The following is a 20,613-nucleotide window of genomic DNA, read 5'->3' on the forward strand; positions in this document are numbered from 1 at the left end:
GGTGGTTGCACGATAGACGCTGACCTGCAACCGCGAAGGGGATTACTAGATGCATCCCTACTTTCCTGGTGGCCTGGGCTGGTAGCTCTTGATCTTGTTCAAACCATTTAGCCTTTTGTATGGGAAAGGCTAATCCTCGACAACAAAAACAGAGTCAAATGAAAAGAACAGTGAATAGCAATGTGTTCCCACAGACGGCGCCAACTGATAATGCAAAGAAAATCAGTAGGCTGGATGCTCCGGATTTGAAAGGACTACTTGCTCTTTTGATGGCCTAGAAAAGAAAGAAAAGCGATCAAAGGTGACTGGGGCTGCTGGCCAAAAACCCTCCGATGGCAAAGTTAGTTTTTTCTCTCTATATTTTCGGAGTTCCAACTTTTTGGGAAATGTATCGCGTACCTTTGTTTTGTCTGAATGAGCGTTTATATAGTGTTCTAATAGACGGTTATCACACTTGTAACCTCCCCCGGATTCAAGGAGGTGTAAGGATTTAAAGATAACTTCCATAGCCGTTTAGGAGTTATATACTTCCCACTCAACAGTTACCGGAAATTATACGTGTAATAAGGAGTCATAACATTACACTCAAAAATTTTCCTAAGTGTGACAGCCTCGTCCTAGTATCTTCTTGTCATGCCCACTTAGTTTAGAAATAGGGTCGTTCCTTCTATGGACGAGTTTCCTTCAGGACGAGCTTCGCGACTCTTAGGACGAGGCGTCTCATTCCTTGGTCATGCAGACCTCGTCCAAGCTTCTTCTTGCTTGGACGAGGTAGTTATAGGTAAGGTTTTTAAAGGGGTTCTTGCAATACTGGTTGAGTCACGGACGACCTATATGGACGACTTTAGGGTAGGCGCTTTATCGTACCCTATCAATATCCATTTGTAAAAAATTGACGGAGAAAAAAAAAAGGCAACAAAAGATAAGAAAATTCTACAAGGGATGCTCAAGATAGCGTTTGCAAATCAGTTGAAGGCATGTTAATCTTCAACACTAACGGTAAAAAGACAAAGAGCAAAGGTTCTCTCTTTTTCTCAATTAAATCTTTTAGCTAACCAAACACAAACAAGTTAGTCTGAGTCTCTATGATTATCTATGCTACTATTTAAGAGGCTTTCTCGGTTTGTAATAGACTTTTTGACAGTTCAAAAATACTCATTCACCCTAAGTTTAAGTAGAGACAAAATTTAAAAATAACATTGTAAAAATATATCTCTAATTTCCACCTAAAACATTTGATGTTGCATTGAATTCTTGATTTTTTATTTTTTTTATTTTTTGTCATTTGGTAGTGCACGTTAGCTAGAAGTGATATAGATAATTCTGAGTATATTTTAGTAACCATTAAATTTGATATCAAAAGGAAAAACATTTTAGGTGGGTCTGTAGGAGATATGTAAGAAGTAAGAGCAGAATAGGAAACCTCACATATTGTAGGTGAGAGGGTTTATGAGAATCTTTTATAAGATAATTTTCCTCTTTACTCATGCATCCATTACATATAACCTTGCAAACTTTATTAGCACAAATTAAATAAATAATTAACAAAACAATATAAAAGCATCTAAACATAATAGGTTAATTGCGAATGTTATTGTTTTAGGTAAATAATAATGATTTATATCCATTATAATTCGAGATTACTTTATTTTTCAATCATAAAAATATATTTGAGTGTGATGAGTGTTATTGTAAAATAACTTTTATCATACTCTAAATATTTTGAAATTAAAAAATATAATAATCTCAAATTATAATAAAAGCAAATTATTAACCTTTAGCATTTGCTATAGAAAATGACAAAAATGCAAGGTGTTTAGTGCAAAAGAGCGCACGTGACTGTGGCCTGTCGACTGAGAAAGAGAAACCAAACCAAATCCCCGCCAAACCTAGGCAATGTTAAATTCTATAAATCTAAATACATTCGAAAATGAAAAAGCTATTTCTTCAAATTCCCAATTCCAATGACACACTTAAAAACAGTGAGAAAACCCTGAAAATATGAAGGAGGCAGAGAGTGACAGAGAAATCCAAGTCCGTACAATAACCGGCGAATCAACCACCGTTTCGATTTCGAGTCATAGTACCATTGAAGACCTCAAGAAGCTCCTCCTCAACCAATCTTTCCTTCCTGCCTCTAACTCCCCCAATTTCCATCTTTTCTTCAAGGCAATTCTCTCTCTCTCTCTCTCTCTCTCTCTCTCTCTCTCTTTCTATTTGTGTTCAAAGTTTCAACTTTTTTTTTTTCACCATGATTCTTGGTTGCCCAGAAAACCCAATAAACTAGAGACAGAAAATTTTAGTGTTTTTTGGTGTCTAATGTTTTACTTTAAGTACAACTCGTTGTTTTTTCGATAACCCATCAATCTGCTATACCCTTTTATTGAACCAACTGATTTTACTCGTAATGTTTTGCTTTAAACTTAGTCACAGTCACTATATGTGTGTGTTAGTTTTATATATATGGTTGTAATTGCAAATTTCTTATTATGGCATTGAATGTGATTCTTGTGCCAGGGTGTTAAATTGAGATTGCAGAGTTTGATAAGCACTCACTGCATTGAGCCTGGTGATTTTCTAGTACTTGTTCCGTTTACTAGGAAGGAACCAAGTCAGACCCGGAAATCCGAACAATCTAAAACTTCTCTGAACAATGGTCTTAATAATGACTCAATCTCGAAGTTTGCTGATTTGGCGTGGTCCGATATGATGCAAGATTTGTCATATTTACGCGAAACATCGAATGATGAAACTGCTACTCATGATAAGGTGGGCAGTTTTAGTCTTGGAGATAGGACAGAAACAATGGCAGCGAGTTTTAGTACTGGAGATAGGAAAGATACAATGGAAGAAATTTCAAATTTTCGTTCTTTTGGGGAAAAACGCAGAAGGGGTTTTGATTTTGATAAAGGGATAGGGCTCCCCTATGACTTAATATTGAGTTCGTTGCAGTTTTCTAGCGAGGGTGTTCTTGATGAGCATAACTGTGATGTATTTGTTAAGGTTTTGGAGTCGGTGAATTGTTTATCGGACCCACGTTTTGGATTCTGCTTGTTGTCAAGAAAAGCAAAATTTTGGGCTGGTGACATGGGAGTGGGAGCTAACAATAGTAGTTCATGCTTATGTCCAGCATGGTTGAAGATAATCATGAAGGCATTTGCTTTCTTGAACATATTTTCCGCATTTCTTCATTTTCAGCAGAAGAGTATAACCACTGCTTATTTGGAAGAAGCGCTAAATCAGCTAGCAAAATCTGGAATTAAACTTGGTATGAAGGACATGGAGCATCTTTCTGTTCTTAGTCCTAAGGTATTACATCGAATTTCTGGAAGGACTTAGAATCAGATGTCATTGAATTCCAAGATTATTTTATATTTTATTTTTTTTAATTTTCTTGCTTTAAGCATGAATGTTGTTTCTCAGGGAGTGCGTTTTTCAGATAATGAGATGGAGAAATCAAGTTTTGGTGATACACTTGTTATCATTAATTGTTCAACAGAAAGGAAAGATCAAGTTGATAAACCTAAAACTGGTAATCTTGAAGATATGCATATTTGTTTCTTCCATTTGGAAGTTTTTTATAAATTTATTGGCTTTGAACTGAATAATTTTTTTTTGCCTTGGCCTCAAATTTCTGTTCAATAGCTCGCAAACGGTTATATGTACCAAAGATTGTCAGTGCATTGAAGAAACGTGAAAGTTCTTTCAAAACTAATTTGTCAGAGGCTGTTCAGGTTTTACTGGTATATTTTAACTTGTAACACTTCAGATATTTCATATGGTTACCGTTCCATTACTGTAGCAATCTTGATTTGATGTGTATATATGAATTGGACTTCAACTATACAAAGAGGCAGACATCCTGTGTAGATTTTTACTCATGTTTTCTAGGCTCCCACTTCTTTTTAATTGTCAACTTGTATGAATTTGGTACGAATTTTGTCCCTATTTCCAGATTTCTTTGCTTTTTTGAATCTAACCTTTGTCTATTGTATTCTCAGTTTGATTTAGAGTCCTGTTTCTGACATGTTTTCTGACTGCATTCAATTGTCATTGATAAAGTCAGAGTGCAGTTTGTCGCATACTGATAATTAATCAGTAATATTTTTATGGTGTTTTTACCATGAGATCCTGTAGATGTTATATCATGGATTTGGACTAGAATTCTGGAACAAAAGCATGTCCGTGTCATTTTCATTCTCATCCTATCTTCTGTTTTTTTTGGCATAGAAGTTCTTTTGGTTGTTCAGGGTTATGACACATAAACAGATCCATATCTTCAATGCATATTTAATATTCCCAAGTAGTTTCTTACGACCTAAACTGTAAATCTTTCTTCATGAATGAACATGTCTCTATGAAAATATGTTCTATAAGGCAGTATAACATTTTTGCCACTGTTAGTGCTTAGTAAATGGGTTACTCTTAACACTGCCACTAAGATTATGGTAGTCATTAGTAAAATACACTTATATGGTTAAGCAATTATTGTTGTGCTTCACAGCCACAACTTTGGCCTTTTGAATAATCTGAGATTTTTTATGCAGTGTAAAAAGAAAACTGAGATGGCCAAGGCTTTTTCCTTGGAGGACTTAATCTTATCAGTGAAGGACTGTAGTACTGCTGTGAGTGGAAATGAAGCAAAACGGGCAAGGAGAAGCGGGGCGGCTTCAAGTTCTGATTCAGGCCATATAAAATGTCATGTAGGTCTTCATTCTTATATATATATATATATATATATATATATATATATATATATATATATTTTTTTTTTGTAGATATAATATACAATTACAGACCCCACAGGAAAGGATAAAGGACAGAGGAAAATAAATGGTGAAATTGATTCTATTTGATTGGGTTTTACATTTAAAACTTGACTGGTTTTTTGTGCTGTAATACTTCATTGACTTGTGTTTATATTATTATGGCATGCTATTGATCCAAAATTTTTGTCTCAATCAATTTAAAATTGCTTTGTGATAATAACTGATTTATTTTTCAGTGTTATTGTGAGTAAATAGTTTTTTTTTCATAATGAGAAGAAAAGGGGGCTATAATTAGTACAGAAAGTTCTGTGGCTCCACATACAATAAAGTTGAGAATCAGTTCTAAGATTTTCTTTCAATTTAGAACTTTGTACTGCAATATTTTTATTTTGAAGTCGTTTATCCCAAAATAGAAAAAAAGCATTTTGAAGTTGAGGAATTAGTATGTTCAACTTAAGATATCTGCCCCGATTGTAACAGCTTCTTTGCTTAGCAGGACACAAGTTCATTGCTACCAGTGGAAATGGTTGAACATCTTAGGAAGGGAATTGGATCTACAGGACAGGTTTTATATATAATTATTTTATATTAATTTATTTTGGGTTAGAGAGAAGAGTATGTTAACATGGACTTCACCCAGACTTCTTAGGGCCTGGCATCCTAACATGTAAACATATATAAACAGAGTTTTTTTAATAAATAATTTAAAATGTATAATTTATTATTTTTTCTTATTTTCATCTTTCAAAAATGTGTTTGTGAGGCAGGCTCTGTTTTGCAGGCAGTTCTAACTCTTCTTAGTAGAAGGGCTCTGCATAGGGCTACACTAAAATCTTGTCTAAATGCAGATGGTGCATGTTGAAGATATTGGTGCCAGGAAAGCCACTTACATGGAAATCCCAAATCAACTCTCAGAAAACTTGAGATCTGCACTTAAATCTATGGGAATTGCTAAATTGTATAGTCACCAGGTACTGATGTTTCCTATACTTCACTCCTTCTGATAGCAATATTTTCTTAATGTTTTTCCATTTTTTTTTATATCCATAGGCAGAGTCTATTCAAGCCTCCCTTGCTGGGAAGAATGTTGTTGTGGCAACAATGACATCCAGTGGGAAATCTCTTTGCTATAATCTGCCAGTTCTTGAAGTCTTGTCGCAGAATTTGTTATCATGTGCTCTGTATTTATTTCCAACAAAGGTTTGTTGCAATATGTAAATGTCTAACTTCTACATGCTTTGGAAGAACTCATCATGGTTTTTGATATTTGGTAGTAATTATATGAAGAAAATCTTTCATGTGTGCAGGCCTTAGCTCAAGATCAACTTAGAGCTTTGTTAGATATGACAAAAGGAATTGATGCTAGCTTAAATATTGGTATATATGATGGTGACACTTCTCAGAAGGAGAGGACATGGCTGCGTGATAATGCTAGACTGGTAATTTAGTAAGTTCTGGTTGGCTCATACAGGGCAGTTTTCTTAGGCTGGCTGGGACTCACCTAAATTTCTAGGACTCTTGTCTGCTTGCATGCAGTTGATCACAAATCCAGACATGTTACACATATCAATCTTGCCACACCATGAAAGATTTAGGCGGATTTTATCAAATCTTAGGTATTGTATGTGGGCTATAACCTCTCTTTCTATCACCAAGTGACTAATCTTTTCTCTTCCTCCTTTTTAACCTATGTATTTATTTAAGATGCGTCAAGTGGTTATTTTGAGAATTTGTGCATTTTTTTTCATGTACTTCTTGCCTTTTTTATTCCCCCTGGTAAGCACATTCTTTGTTATCATGGAGATTCATTTTATATTCCTATTAATTAGGTTTGTGATCATTGATGAAGCCCATGCTTATAAGGGTGCATTTGGATGTCACACTGCTCTTATAATAAGGAGACTTCGTCGACTCTGTTCGCATGGTAATGTTTTCAGTACAGTCTACAAATGGTTAAGAATGTCCTTTGCATTTTAAAATTTTCTGTTGCTATGGAGATATCAGTCAGCGGTTTGCTTCCTTGTGCAGTATATGGAAGTGATCCTTCGTTTGTATTTTGTACTGCAACTTCTGCAAATCCGCTTGAGCATTGTATGGTAAAGATTTCTTGAATGTAAATACATACTTTGCATTTTTTTTTATGTTAGGAAAATTTAGATTTTCCTGGTGTTATTTATTTTCAAAAACCGCCATTATGTACCTTTTCTAGGTTTGTTCCCCCACCTGCCCCCACAAGAATCTTAGGCTGATAGGAATTATGTTAGTCACCACATCTGTAATATTTTTAGAAATATACACTAGCTTGGATTTTGCAGTGGCATGTCTTGCCCTAGATTTGCAATTTATATGTTGTAGACATGCACATATCAACCCAATTTTTATTGAGAGAAACAACCAATAGTAAGGGGGGAGGGGTTGTTTCTTTGACTTGCTGAGTTGGCCTGAATACTGGATATGAATAGCTTATCAGCATTATGCACTTGTGCATAGCTAGCTAGCTTCTTGATGGATTTTTCTGTTTAGGTGTACTCACTTCAGTTGCTATACAAATTTTTTGTTTGAACTTTTCTTTCCTCAGCGTATGTTGTGGACTTTGGGAGTCCCTAAAATGTTTCTCTTTGAAACTTTGAGAGATTGAAGTTTACCTATGTGAGGATGGTATATTTCTGATATGAAAAGTTATGATTTATTTTTTTCTGAGTTTTGGGTTTCATAAATAATTTTTGGGTATTTTGAAAAATTATCCTGGACATAAAATGAAATTATGGATTTGACAAATGATATTCTGATAATTCAGGAGCTTGCAAATCTACCAACCTTGGAGCTAATTCAGAGTGATGGAAGTCCCTCTGCTAGAAAGCTTTTCATCCTTTGGAATCCAGTTGTGTCCCCAAAAAATGTATGTGATTTGCTACAGTACATGCTCTACTTAGAATAACTATGTGGTCAAGACATATCTATTTACTTTCTAGTGCTACTTAAGTACAGATTTTGAAGGAAACACAGAGTAGTCTGGATACTAGTGGATCTACAAATGTAAATTCTAATCTCAGACATTCCAGGTAACAGTCACCCAAGGGCATTTTTCTAGGTTTTCACTGCATGGCGTAGCATATGTGAAATTTTGCTTCTTATTCGTCTTTAAAAAAAAAAATTTATTATTTATTTCCCTTATCTGTTAGAGGCTTCACTTTGAGCTTTTTATGCTGCCTATCTTACTTGCTTATCATTAACAATGAGAACTTCACATCACAGAATCACATGCCTCATGTGAGAATATAAAAGCCAAAAATTTGAATATTTTCCTTCTTTTTATGGACTAACGTTCTTCTTGAGGACTCTTTTGTTTTTATTGATTTTAATAAGTAATGTTCTTCTTATGTACTGGTAAGAAAGGGTGAGTTGACCCAAGTTGAGGGAACGAGAGGGAAAAAAAACATTAGTAGTAGTAAAAAATGATGTTTATTAAGGAAGTAAAAGAGTATGACTTTAGATAAAATAGAATGGAAGAAAAGAATACATGTGGCTGCCTCTAACTAATTTGTTGAGGAAAACATATCCGATCCCAAAATTTTGGGACTAAGACTTTGTTTTTGTTGTTGTTGTAATGTTCTTCTTGAGGACTCTTCATAATTGTTTCTATCTTAATTTATACATTGTTAAAGTATTTTAGCCAAGATTGCAAAATTTGTAAATACGGTACATTTATCTGTACCCTATAATGAACATTTGTGTGGAATCAATATTTCAGTGCCTAATGTTGATTTACTTTTGCAGTCCACTCTTTAACATTTCGTGCCTCTTTGCGGAAATGGTTCAGCATGGACTTCGTTGCATTGCTTTTTGTAAATCGCGTAAACTTTGTGAAGTTGTTCTAAGCTATACGTATGTCACATCATTATCATGTTTCAGTACATCAATGCTATGACATTATTTATGGCATTTTTGGGACATGTTTTCGTTGCTTTGTCTGGTGTAGATTTTGAGATTAGAGTTTAATGTCTATTTAGTTTTTTGGAGTAAGAAAATGATACTGTTAAATTGATGAAATTGTGACAGGCGTGAGATTCTTCAGGATACAGGACCCCATTTGGTTGATTCCATATGCGTTTATCGTGCCGGCTACGTTGCTGAGGTCAGTACTGTTCTTTGATGCTTTTTGTTATCTGACATTGGCCCCTCTACATCATGGTACATAATTAAATTACTTTCATATAAGTTGAAATACAAGGAGATATAGATATGAATTGAAGAAAGTCCATTAAATATACAGGTGTCTCCCATTGATGAAAAGATGAGGGAGAATTTCTTGAGATGGTTTGTTTATATCCAAGGTAGAGCAATAAATGCATCATTGAGGAATTTTAATATATTAATGTTGAGGGAATGAAAATAGATAGAGTGATGCAGATCGGTCAAGGGAGAAGAAAATATTTTATGTTGTTTTATCATTCCTAGTGGAATTAGGATTTATTTGCTTTTATAAGTTCAAATAAAATTCTTTTCCTAATTGAATTAGGATTTTAATTGTTTTTTATTTTCCTAGTTAAATTGTTTTTCCTTTCATAAGTTGAAGTAGGTTTATTATTTCTTTTCCTAAAAAGAGTAGGAGAAATTCTATTCCTATAAATACTCTTTATAAAGAGGTTTCTGATGGTTATGTGTTGATTAATAAAAGCTTGTTAAAGAGGTTTTCTCTATTATTTTGCCTACTAGCCTAGTGTTATTGTGGAACTTAGGTTTCGTGGAAGAGTTGTAGTAATTGTTTGTTACAAATTCTGTTTCTACATGCCTACGCTGCATCAGTTGGTATCAAAGCCAGGCTAGGTTCCTACTATGGCATAGAGGAGTACGTGGGGGAAAACCTGTTGCCATAGATGACGTGTATGAACCCGATGAGGTTGCACGCGATGCACAATTAGAGGCATTCTTTCAATGAACAAAGGAGTGGTTTGATGCGCTTTCAAAGCAGCTCACCGCCTTAGCCGTTGAAAATTGACTTCAAAACTGCCATCCAAATTCACGTTATGTGGAGGAGGAGGAGTATTTTGATGTTGAGGAGGAGGACTACGATATCAAAAAAGAGTATGAATACATTGAAAGAGTATGTGTAGTAAATTGGGATTCTCCACCAATTTATGATGACTATCTTGAAGATTATAGTCAAGGAGACAAGATTGAGCTTGATGAAAATAAAGTCATATACATAGTAGGTGAGCCCATAACTCACACCGTTGATGAGACTTTCAACATTAAAAAACAAAAGGTTATTGATTTTACTGATTACAATCATAGGTTAGTACAATCGGTTTGTTCAGTAGTAGATGGGTTCTCGATTGATGAACAAAGTTTCAATCTACTAAAGCTTGAACTTAAACACATTAAACACCATGATTTCTTGGGGTTGATGAGCTTTTCTCAATTTTTTTTAATAAAGAAAGTTAATGGAAAACGTTATTGATCCTTTTTGGGAGGATTTTATTGAACAAGAATTGATAGAGGTCAACAAGAGGTGTGAACGAGTGATTTTAAGTAATTTTTGTGGAGGAGGCAATATGAAGTTTATGGATGTGTGCATGGATTCTTTTTTAGTACTTGCTTCACATATCCCATCGCGGCAAAAGAGGTCAAGAATAAAAATCCGTACATCAAGATTTATTATGAGTGAGAAAAGATTGATAAGTAGCATATTGATGCGTCTTGTCTTGCACAGAAGAATAGGATGGAGAGGATTATTCAGGGTTCCAATTGATTGTGGAAGATTGCTACAAAACTCGAGGACGAGTTTTCCCCAACTCCAAGAGAATGATGCAGATTGGTTAAGGGAGAAGAAAATATTTTAATATTTTATGCTGTTTTATCATTCCTAGTGAAATTAGGATTTATTTGCTTTTATAAGTTCAAATAAAATACTTTTCCTAGTTGAATTAGGATTTTAATTGTTTTTCTTTTCCTAGTTAAATTGCTTTTCATTTCTCAAGATAGAAGTAGGTTTATTATTTCTTTTCCTAAAAAGAGCAGGAGAAATTCTATTCCTATAAATACTCTTTATAAAGAGGTTGATGATGGTTATGTGTTGATTAATAAAAGCTTGTTAGAGAGGTTTTCTCTATTATTTTGCCTACTAGCCTAGTGTTCTTGTGAAACTTAGGTTTCGTGGAAGAGTTGTAGTAATTGTGTGTTACAAGTTTTGCTTCTACACGCCTACGCTGCATCATAGAGGAACACTTAAGATAACACTAGTAGAAGTAATTAAAAAGGACATGTTAATTAAGTGACAGAAAGTAGATTTTGGATAGCATAGAATGATAGAAAATAATACATGTGAATGACCTTGACTAATTTGTGAGGATCCATGGCCAACCTTATAGTTTTGAGACTAAGGTTTTGTTGTTTGTTGATGATGATGCTCAATGTGTAAGACAAGTCTTTGTATGGATAACAATTTTGATGCCCGAAGTTCAAATGTGGCATAAAAGTGCGGATTAGTAGAGTTCGGTAAGTCTTCACTTTTGCTTATGAGGAGATACTTAATGGGCAATCTAGTGGAAATTTGAAGAACAAATTTTATCAAGTAAACTTGAAGATGTTGAACAAGTACGATTTTGGAGATGTAAAGGTACTAAATAGAATTTATTACTAGTTTTTATATTTATTAATTTAGTTATTTCTAATTTATATATTATAGTGATTTTTTATTTTAGTGTGTTATATTATGTACTTATAGGCATGGTTGTCAAAATTGCGATCCAAATCGTAGAATCGCACGATTTTACGATCCCACCTCATCAAAACGTTTAAGATCGCACTAGGATCGTAAAAATACTAGGATCGTATGTAGGATCGTGTAGGATCGTATAGGATCGTAGGATCGTATAAGATCCTACCAACAACATAAATTTTTGGTTTTTTTTTTATCTAATTTTTTTTATTAAGTTTGTTTGATCATTTTATAGCTGCTAATTAGTGATAAAACATTTAGACTTCTATAATAATGAGTCTTTATATATGTTCTTTGGAAAGTTCCATACTGTTTAGAAATAGCGATCAACAATTTTGAGTTTAATCTTTCAAGCAATTTCTCTAGCGGTTGCAAACTCTAACATGAATATATGTGGCTCCCCTTCTACAACCAAACACTAGAGTTTTATAGAAGACCCTGTGAGGTGTGAACTATTATCCTGAATCATCAAAAGTAATAATGTTCATGTCATGAGAGATGGGTTTTAGATATATTTACTAGGAAACTGATTCTACATTTGTTATTCATCTCCTAATATTACTAATATATATATAAAATTTTATCAGCTATGCTTGTATTTGTATATTGATTGATTGATTTTTTTGAGTATGCTTTTTAATTGTTATTGAGTGGTATAACTTGAATAGTTGAGTGTGACATTGTATTTTGATGTCTTTTGTAGTTCTAGTATACAAATATATAATGTCTACATAGATGATGAAATGGGTGATGATGATTAGGAATTTAGGATGGTAGTTATAAGAACCTTGGAATGAGAATAATTAAATGTTCACTTCACCTTAATATTCATTTTACTTTTGGATTTCATATTGTAGTTAGCTAGTTTCCATTTGCTAACTTATTTTGGATTTCAAACTTGGAACTTAGAACTTAGAACTTGGAAAATCTTTTCCATATTTTTTGATAAATATTTTGGTATTTGGTTGCTTTTTAAACATTTATTGAACATTTTAAATACATTGTGTCAAAACTTAAATATATTTATTTCGTTAGCATAAACATCATATGATGCAAATCTTAGTTTTTTTGTGGGTGAATTTATAATTTATGTGATTATTCAACATACAAAGTCATTGTCCATGTGTTTTTTGCTTTAAATCTGAAAATATGTAAGATCTTACGATTTACGATCCGATCCTACGATTCACGATCCCACCTACCTTCAACAATCTCACGTAGGATCCCGATTTTGACAACCTTGCTTATAGGTATATGTACACGCACCCCCCCCCCCCACCCCCCCCCCCACCCCCCACAGGCAGGCATCACATGCATGAGTTAGAACTTTCTATGGTGGCAGGAATCACATGCATGAGTTAGAACTTAGAACGTAATAGCTAGAAAGTTGTAGGAGAATAACTAAAATGTGTTGCCTAATCAAAGTAAGAGTCAACATCTCTCTAATCAAAATTATCAAAATTTTTTTTTTTAGTAAGTATCAGTATGAGCAGTAGCTGAAACTGCTAGTTGATCTACCATAAAAACTTCTGCTTATCCCGCCTGGTCAAGGATCGTCAGAAGTGTTTTTTATCGACAGAAAGCCAGCCTACTATCCTACTCACGTCGATAAATAAGTGGTGAGAGTGAGCTTGGTTCTCTGATGCCTGGATATCCTCCTTCCAGTTCTTTTGGTTGGGCCAAGCTAATGAGATCCTGGCTCAGCCCTTTTGTTGTAGATGCATCTGAAACCATATATGTATGTGTGTGTGTGTGTGTGTGTGTGTGTGTGTTGTAAACTTGCTGCATGAAGTCAGATCCTGGTTTTGAACCATTCCACTAATTTTGAAATATTTCAACAAAACATATATGTTGGAGTTTATTGCTGAATTAAAATCCTTGGATGGGTCATTTCTAGCTCCGGTGGAGTGGGGGAAATTCTTTCCTTATGCAATACAGCATCTACTTCCTCAGCCTAGATCGGATCATTTTCATGTTTTGTTGGGTTGTGAGAATCTAAAGAAACATAAGAGTCCTTTTCGGTTTGAAAATATGTGATTTAAAGCTGATGCTTTGTTGATGTTGCTCAAAACTGGTGGAATAGTTAGTCTTTTGAGGGGAAACCCAGTTTTTTTTTTTTTTTAAGTAAAATTTAAGAAAACCAGTGTTAATCTAACCAAAAAAATTAAAGAGTTTGAAAGACTATCTTAAAATATGTAATAAAGAGTATTTGGAGATGGTGTGAAGAAATGGAGCATGCTAGTTGGGGTTCAAGTGATCCACGGTAATGACATCCATTGTGGTGCCATATGTTTGTGGTTTGAACCCCACATGCCCCCCTCCCCACTATCTACCTATCAGGAAAAAAAAGAAGAAGAAAAGAGATTGCTGGTTGAAATACAAAAACATGATGTTAAAGAGAGGCTATTTGGTTTGTCACAAAAGAAAGAGGCTTCAAAGGAGGAGCTCAATTTAGAATAGAAAGGTTAGTAGTAAGTATCACGTGTGTTGGATGCAGAAGTCGAGCACACTTAGGTTAAAGGAAGGGGATGATAAAAACACTAGGTTCTTTCATTGTCTGTTAACTTTTTCAAGTAGATCCAATTTTTTTTTTGGTTATCTAGAGGTGGAAGAGAATTTATTTTCTTTGGAGAATGAGGTAAAAGATGTGGTAGTTTGCTTCTGTGAAAATATTTACAAGAAAAATGAAGATTGGTGCCTTGTCTTTCTCTTTTATTCCTGATAAGATCTGTGAAAATATTTACAAGAAAAATGAAGATTGGTGCCTTGTCTCTCTCTTTTATTCCTGATGAGAGGGAAGGATTTGAGAGACCATTAATGAGGAAGGAGGTGGGGAGTGCAATTAAGGTGGAAGGCTGTGATTCCACTTTCTTCAACAAATATTTTGGAATTTTCAGGTCATTTCTATTTTAGATTTCTATTTTCAATTTTTTATTATTATTATTATTATTATTTTTCTTTGTTGTTTTACCCTTGTATAAATCCTGTGTATAGGGGTTGTGCCCTTTTATTTTATTTTTTTCACTTTCTTAATGAAACCTATTATTACTTAAAAAAATTAACTTGCTGAGCATAGCATATGTGAATTTGACCAACATATGGTTTGTTGAGCTTGACATTGGCTAAGTGATGAAACAGGATCGGAGGAGAATAGAGAGAGATTTTTTTGATGGGAAGCTTTGTGGTATTGCTGCAACGAATGCCCTTGAGTTGGGCATTGATGTTGGGCATATTGATGTGACTCTGCATTTAGGCTTTCCTGGTAGTATTGCTAGGTAGGATTCCAAGTTATCTTTGTTTCCAGTGATTTAACTATTTGCTTGAGTGGATTTGATCAGTGAAATTTCCCCACTTTTACATGCATATCTTTAGCTTGTGGCAACAAGCTGGCAGGGCTGGGAGGAGAGAAAAACCATCTCTTGCTGTTTATGTTGCATTTGGAGGGCCTCTTGATCAATATTTTATGAATCATCCTAAGAAACTCTTTGGGAGCCCAATTGAGTGCTGTCATATTGATTCTCAAAATCAGCAGGTTTTAAGTTTTCTGTCTTTATTATATTTTACTTATTTATCAATCCTTTCAGGTCTGAAAAATTGGCAAAACTTAATGTTTTGTTTTTTGTTGCCTTATTCATTGAAGGTTCTTGAACAGCATCTGGTCTGCGCTGCTCATGAACACTCATTATGTTTGCTTTATGATGAGAAATATTTTGGCTCTGGTTTAAGCAGTGCCATAAATTCTCTGAAAACCACAGGATACTTGAGTTGTGATCAATCTTGTGATTCTTCTACTAAAATTTGGAACTATATTGGGCATGAGGTATGATATCTGTAACATGGTTTATGTTTACTCTCTGTACCAATTTGTGAATAACTTGCATGATTACTCCATTTTATGCTTTTGTATCAGCAAATTCAATAGGAACCATAAGGGTTTAACTTTTCAAATTTCTAATTTGCCATGCATGATGTTTGTAGAAATTTCCCTCACATTCAGTTAGTATCCGGGCAATAGAAAATGAGAGATATGAAGTAATAGACCAGCGTAGCGACGAACTCCTTGAAGAGATCGAGGAAAGCAAGGCTTTCTTTCAGGTTGGCGCTCCTTGTTATAAATATATTAAGTGCTTTGCATGTTAATCTGACTTTTGTATTATAATTATCTCCAAATTAAATAAAAATTTTGATTTTTAAATGAAACTATTTTTCTTATTAGTGCTGATTGCTCTATATTTTGTCATCTTTTATTTAATTCAGGTATATGAAGGTGCTGTTTATATGCGCCAAGGGAAGACCTATCTGGTTAAAAAATTAGATTTGTCAAGTAAAACTGCTCTGTGTGAAGAAGCTGATTTGAAGTATTACACAAGAACTAGAGATTACACAGATGTTCATGTCAACGGTGGTAATATTGTATGTCGGGCTCAACTGTTTGATCTCATGTTCTATATATGGCTTCTTATAACTTAATCAAGTTCCTGGACATGCAAGATGCATTTGTATCTTGTTGAATTGAGTTCTCTGGGATACTGTAGATAGGATTCATGTGTTTGTGCTTCATTTATGTTGCTAATGTTGTAATGCTCTGAATGACAGAACTATTTATATAATGGGGAAACTTGAGGCATACTAATTTTAAAAAGGCATTGATTCTCAAAAAAAAAAAAAAATAAAAAAAATAATAAGGCATCTGCCATAATTGATCTGACAAGATTGAGACTAATAGTGCCAAAGGTGAATGGCCCTAAGAATTGTATCCTGCCTGATGAGATAATAGAAGGTTTACCTGACGTCCCATTTTCATTAGATTAGATCCACTCCTGAGATTTTAAATTGAATCCACACTAGTCATATTAACTGCATTCCCATTAAGGTCTAAGTGAGATGAAACTATGCTTCCTGAGCAATCTTTATGATGCAATTGGTTTGAATACCTAGAGAACAGCCAATATGTCAAGCATAATTCTCCTGGTTGGAGCAGCTTCTACTTGGAGTAAGGTACTGAGGTCCAATCTCCATAAATGGTGTTCATTGGCATAGGCATGCAAGAAAACTGTAGGGATGCAAGAAATGAGTTTTTTCCAAATCTTTTTTGTTGTGATCTTATTTTGCATAACTGTTGCAACCCTACCCTAGAGCACAGATATTCTGTAAACGTATTGGACATGATAGCATGTCAGGCAAATCTTGATTTGTGTTTCATGTGCTGTATTCTAAAATAATGGTTGGTTATATTATTATTCCTAGGTCACAGCTTGATATGCATGACCGACACCTGTGTATTCTTGTCTTTATCCCTTTCTTTTGCCCATTAGTGGGGTTGGGGGAACAGAAGAGAGATTGCATAGGGTTCTTGGATTACCTATTTTTTACAAGATATAGCCAAAGAGATTTAATTAGCAAAAAATGTGTATGTCCTGGTGTTTGTATTTATGAATTGGTTACAAACTTTTTTATTTTTTTTGATAAGTGGTTACAAACTTCTTTATATCTGCTTAGCATTTGCTAGTATTGCTCCCTCAATATTGTGTTTTCAAAATACTACAATGTTGGTATACTAAACACTCACAGCTGCATATCATGCTGTTTTATTAGGCTTATCCAGTGAAGGTTGCCAAAATTCAACTTCCAAGAACAACTGCCAAAGCAAATACTTGCAAAGTAACAACTAATTGGTTTGGTTTCTATAGAATCTGGAGAGGAAGCAACCAAATCTTTGATACTGTTGAACTTTCACTTCCTAGTTATTCATATAATTCCCAGGTGGGCTTCTATAAATATTGATACTGGATTATGAAAATAAAAAAGAGATCGATATTAAATATGTACTAATGTGGCATCATTGTTGGGATCATGCAGCTATATAGACATAAATATTTACTTAGAACTCAGCATAAATATGTATATGTATGTATGTTTCTTTTTCTTCTGAACTCAGTATAAATATTATTTTGCCCCAACATCTAAACAGGCAGTTTGGATTCCAGTTCCACAATTAATAAAAGCTGCAGTCAACAAGCAAAACTTTGATTTTCGTGGAGGCCTGCATGCTGCTTCACATGCTCTTTTAAATGTTGTGCCTTTGTAAGTCTTGTATGTTCAAATTATTATTATTATTATTTTTAATTTTCCATTGCAGTTGAAGTTAGTGTAACTTATTGCATTCTTTGTAATTATGCTTATTAATTTGCCAAATGGCTGGAGCATTGATATTACAAATTCAAGCATGTCCTTATTTGTTGCCTCTGAGGCCACTGTATGCATCTGACTATATTATGATGCTTTGATGTGTAGACATATAATATGCAACACATCTGACTTGGCTCCAGAGTGTCCAAACCCTCACGATAGTCGATATTATCCAGAAAGAATTCTATTATACGATCAGCATCCAGGAGGGATTGGTGTATCAGTGCAGGTGAGTGACTGAAATTGGAAAATCCAATAATGAATTGTGACATTTTTCATTTATGCTAAAGGGATGCGAGGTTTGTTGAATAACTTATAATTAAGTAGGATGAATATTCATTCCTTCCAAATTCTTTAACCTTTGATTGATATATGTTTCCTGATTTAAGGAAACTTTAAAGTTAAATTGAAACTGGCTGATAGAACAGCTTTGGCATATAGGACCTTTGGATAAATCTCCATCACAATATGCTCAAGATATTTCAAGTATATCTTGAAATGAATACTGGTTAACTCCCTCCTCCTCCCCTCTTTTGTCTTATTGCTGCAATGGTAATGGATGATCCTTTAATTTCTTTAGACAGAATGGACTGGTTGTTTCTTATTTTACTGTCTGCTTATTGCCAGCAAAAGAAATGTTTTACTTGTTGATATGAATACATTTGAACATGTAATAGGTTCAACCCCTTTTCACGGAGTTGTTAACTGCTGCTCTGGAACTTCTTACCTCTTGCTACTGCTTTGGAGATGCTGGTTGCCCTAATTGTGTCCAAGTCAGCCTCAAGTTCTTTTGTCTGTACTTTATCCCTCTTTCTCAATTTAAGATTTAACTTTTAAAGTTTTGGTATTTTGCAGAGTTTTGCTTGTCACGAATACAATGAGGTTTTACACAAGGATGCAGCCATTATGATCATTAAGGTTTTGACTTGAATCTCATGGATCCAGATCTCTTCAGGCTAGTTATAATCATGTTGTGGCATTGATTGGATTTCTTGTGTTTTCAGGGCGTTCTAGATGCGGAGAAATTGTATTTTGGGGGATCTGCCGACTCTTCTAGAGTGGAGGACCATTGCCAAAATGTTTGATGCATGTATTGTACAGGAAACCGATTCAACTTCTCCTTTTCTTTTCTGAGGGTAAAGTATTTAGATAAAACTAGTATGTTATCTGTGCATATATAATGTTTTATGTAAGACGGTTTTGGAGAATGTTTTATATTTATTATAGCATAATTGTTATAGAACTTTATTAGAAATGAGTTCATCATAAAAGGCAACAATTATAAATTGCATAACATATCTATTATAATTATTCAATTAAAGTAATGAGAAATTAAAAAAAAAAAAAAAAGAACTTTAGAAGAATATTATAGAATGAAAGTTAACATAAAATGTGTCTCACTTTCTCCTTAATTTTAAACAAAATACATATCCCAAACACCTACAATCAATTACATCATTTACAAAACCCACAAACCCATAACGTCCGACCTTAATATCAAAATCGTAATTGTTGTTTTTATTCAATAAAAAATGCAAGCCCTTCTTCCTTGGTTGTGGCCAATTCATATGAGTTAGGATTAGATGAGACAACAATGTTAAAGCTAAGTAGATGTTATCAAAAGATTAAAGGTAAATGACATTATTTTTGGTTTATGCGTATTTGACATGGGATGACATGAAAGACAATGGGTAAGTATATATAAAAGGGTAGAAGTGTAAGACGTGAAAATGGTGAATTAAAATGTAAAAAGCTTTGTTTGTATATGTGAGGGATGAAAAGTTTTGAAACATTGAATAAAAGTATAGAAAGAATATTTATTTGTTAATTAGAAAAGTCTTAAAACATTGAAGTAAATGAAACAAAAAGTAAATATTTAATTTATTCTTATTTCTGTTGTGGTATTTGAGAATATTTTAGCTCTCTTTGCATAAAATGCGCCACTGGGTATAATCTTATTTCTGTTTATATATATATATATATATATATATATATATATATATATATATATATATATATGATATATTGATTGATGTGATCAATTTAATGAGCCATTCGCCTTATCCTTGTCTCCCTTGGTTTATGCTGATGGTGATGTTATCATTATGATTTGTTAGGCTGCATCTGGTAAGTACTTCTTGGCTTCCGTCCCCTTCTCTTTCACTTTTTCTATGTATTACCTGTTCAATAAGTGGAACACATTAACTATACATTCTGAGGGTTTGGCAAAAAGGGTCGTTTCAATCTTGTTGTGGCAAGCACTTGAACTTAAAACTAATATCCTGTTGTGCCAAAAACTCATATTCTTAAAACCAACATTCTTTAGGCCCAAGAGTCAAATTTGAAAGCATAAATTTTTCTTTACTTCTCAAAAAAAGAAAAAAAAAAGAAAAAAGAAAAAAAAAAGAAGAGAAATCGCCCAAACTGTAGGTAGCTAATCTACAAAGATTTTTACTTGTTCTTAATGGAGGAATATACACCAGGATGGAAGCCTTCGCATCACACGGCACACGCAACCAAAATAAAAAGGAGAGTAAAATCCTGTATATGGACTATGGTGTTGGGGCCTGTGGAACCTGTAAGCATGAAATAAGCTTGGTGAATTTATTTTTTGGGTAGTGTAATGATTATCCCACACTTTGTTATGTAAACTAAAATTTTGTTTTCAAAACATGATTTAAAAAGAGTGTAATAATTTTTCTTTCTAGTTATTAAGTTCATTTACATGGTTTTTTGTTTTTAAAATTTTGGTTTTATTATTTATTATTTATTTTAAGGCTAAATAAGTCAACGAAAATAAACTTGTTTTCTAGTTTAGACAATGGGGTTGATTAATCTCTTTCTAGCTTGGGTTTGAGCCATTGCTGGTAAATTGGAAGAAAAATGTTATATTTATAATATTTTCACAATAAATCTTAATTGATTGATTGTTAT

General features: G+C 33.8%; 1 protein-coding gene across 4 annotated transcripts; it reads left to right on the forward strand.

Moving 5' to 3' along the window:
* Positions 1 to 1,918: 1,918 nt before the first annotated feature.
* LOC142630655 (uncharacterized) lies at positions 1,919 to 20,348 on the forward strand. Of its 4 annotated transcripts, XR_012843390.1 has the most exons (28): positions 1,919 to 2,169; positions 2,518 to 3,309; positions 3,424 to 3,532; positions 3,646 to 3,743; positions 4,548 to 4,703; positions 5,266 to 5,334; positions 5,618 to 5,740; positions 5,820 to 5,969; positions 6,077 to 6,208; positions 6,306 to 6,385; positions 6,599 to 6,693; positions 6,798 to 6,865; positions 7,567 to 7,668; positions 7,758 to 7,831; positions 8,547 to 8,654; positions 8,829 to 8,904; positions 14,629 to 14,765; positions 14,863 to 15,022; positions 15,131 to 15,310; positions 15,469 to 15,585; positions 15,748 to 15,903; positions 17,086 to 17,253; positions 17,462 to 17,574; positions 17,785 to 17,908; positions 18,357 to 18,452; positions 18,535 to 18,597; positions 18,684 to 18,815; positions 20,163 to 20,348. XR_012843390.1 is itself a non-coding variant. In XM_075804683.1 (27 exons), the coding sequence occupies exons 1-27, from the start codon at positions 2,002 to 2,004 to the stop codon at positions 18,762 to 18,764; spliced, it is 3,795 nt and encodes a 1,264-aa protein (XP_075660798.1). In that variant the 5' UTR covers positions 1,919 to 2,001; the 3' UTR covers positions 18,765 to 18,892. The 4 variants fall into 4 exon arrangements, 3 of the variants coding, with proteins under 3 accessions (XP_075660798.1, XP_075660799.1, XP_075660800.1); XM_075804683.1 differs by lacking the exon at positions 20,163 to 20,348 and having other exon boundaries at positions 18,684 to 18,892; XM_075804684.1 differs by lacking the exon at positions 20,163 to 20,348 and having other exon boundaries at positions 3,646 to 3,734; positions 18,684 to 18,892.
* The last annotated feature ends 265 nt before the right edge of the window (positions 20,349 to 20,613 follow it).

The sequence above is a fragment of the Castanea sativa genome, chromosome 4, assembly GCF_040712315.1.
Source record: "Castanea sativa cultivar Marrone di Chiusa Pesio chromosome 4, ASM4071231v1".
NCBI classification, from domain to species: Eukaryota; Viridiplantae; Streptophyta; class Magnoliopsida; order Fagales; family Fagaceae; genus Castanea; species Castanea sativa.

Coding starts and splice junctions, on each gene's coding strand:
- LOC142630655 (XM_075804683.1), top strand. CDS start 2,002: ATGAAGGAGGCAGAGAGTGACAGAGAAATCCAAGTCCGTACAATAACC. Junction 6,694..6,797: donor TCGTCGACTCTGTTCGCATG/GTAATGTTTTCA, acceptor TTCCTTGTGCAG/TATATGGAAGTGATCCTTCG. Junction 17,575..17,784: donor CTTTTAAATGTTGTGCCTTT/GTAAGTCTTGTA, acceptor TTTGATGTGTAG/ACATATAATATGCAACACAT.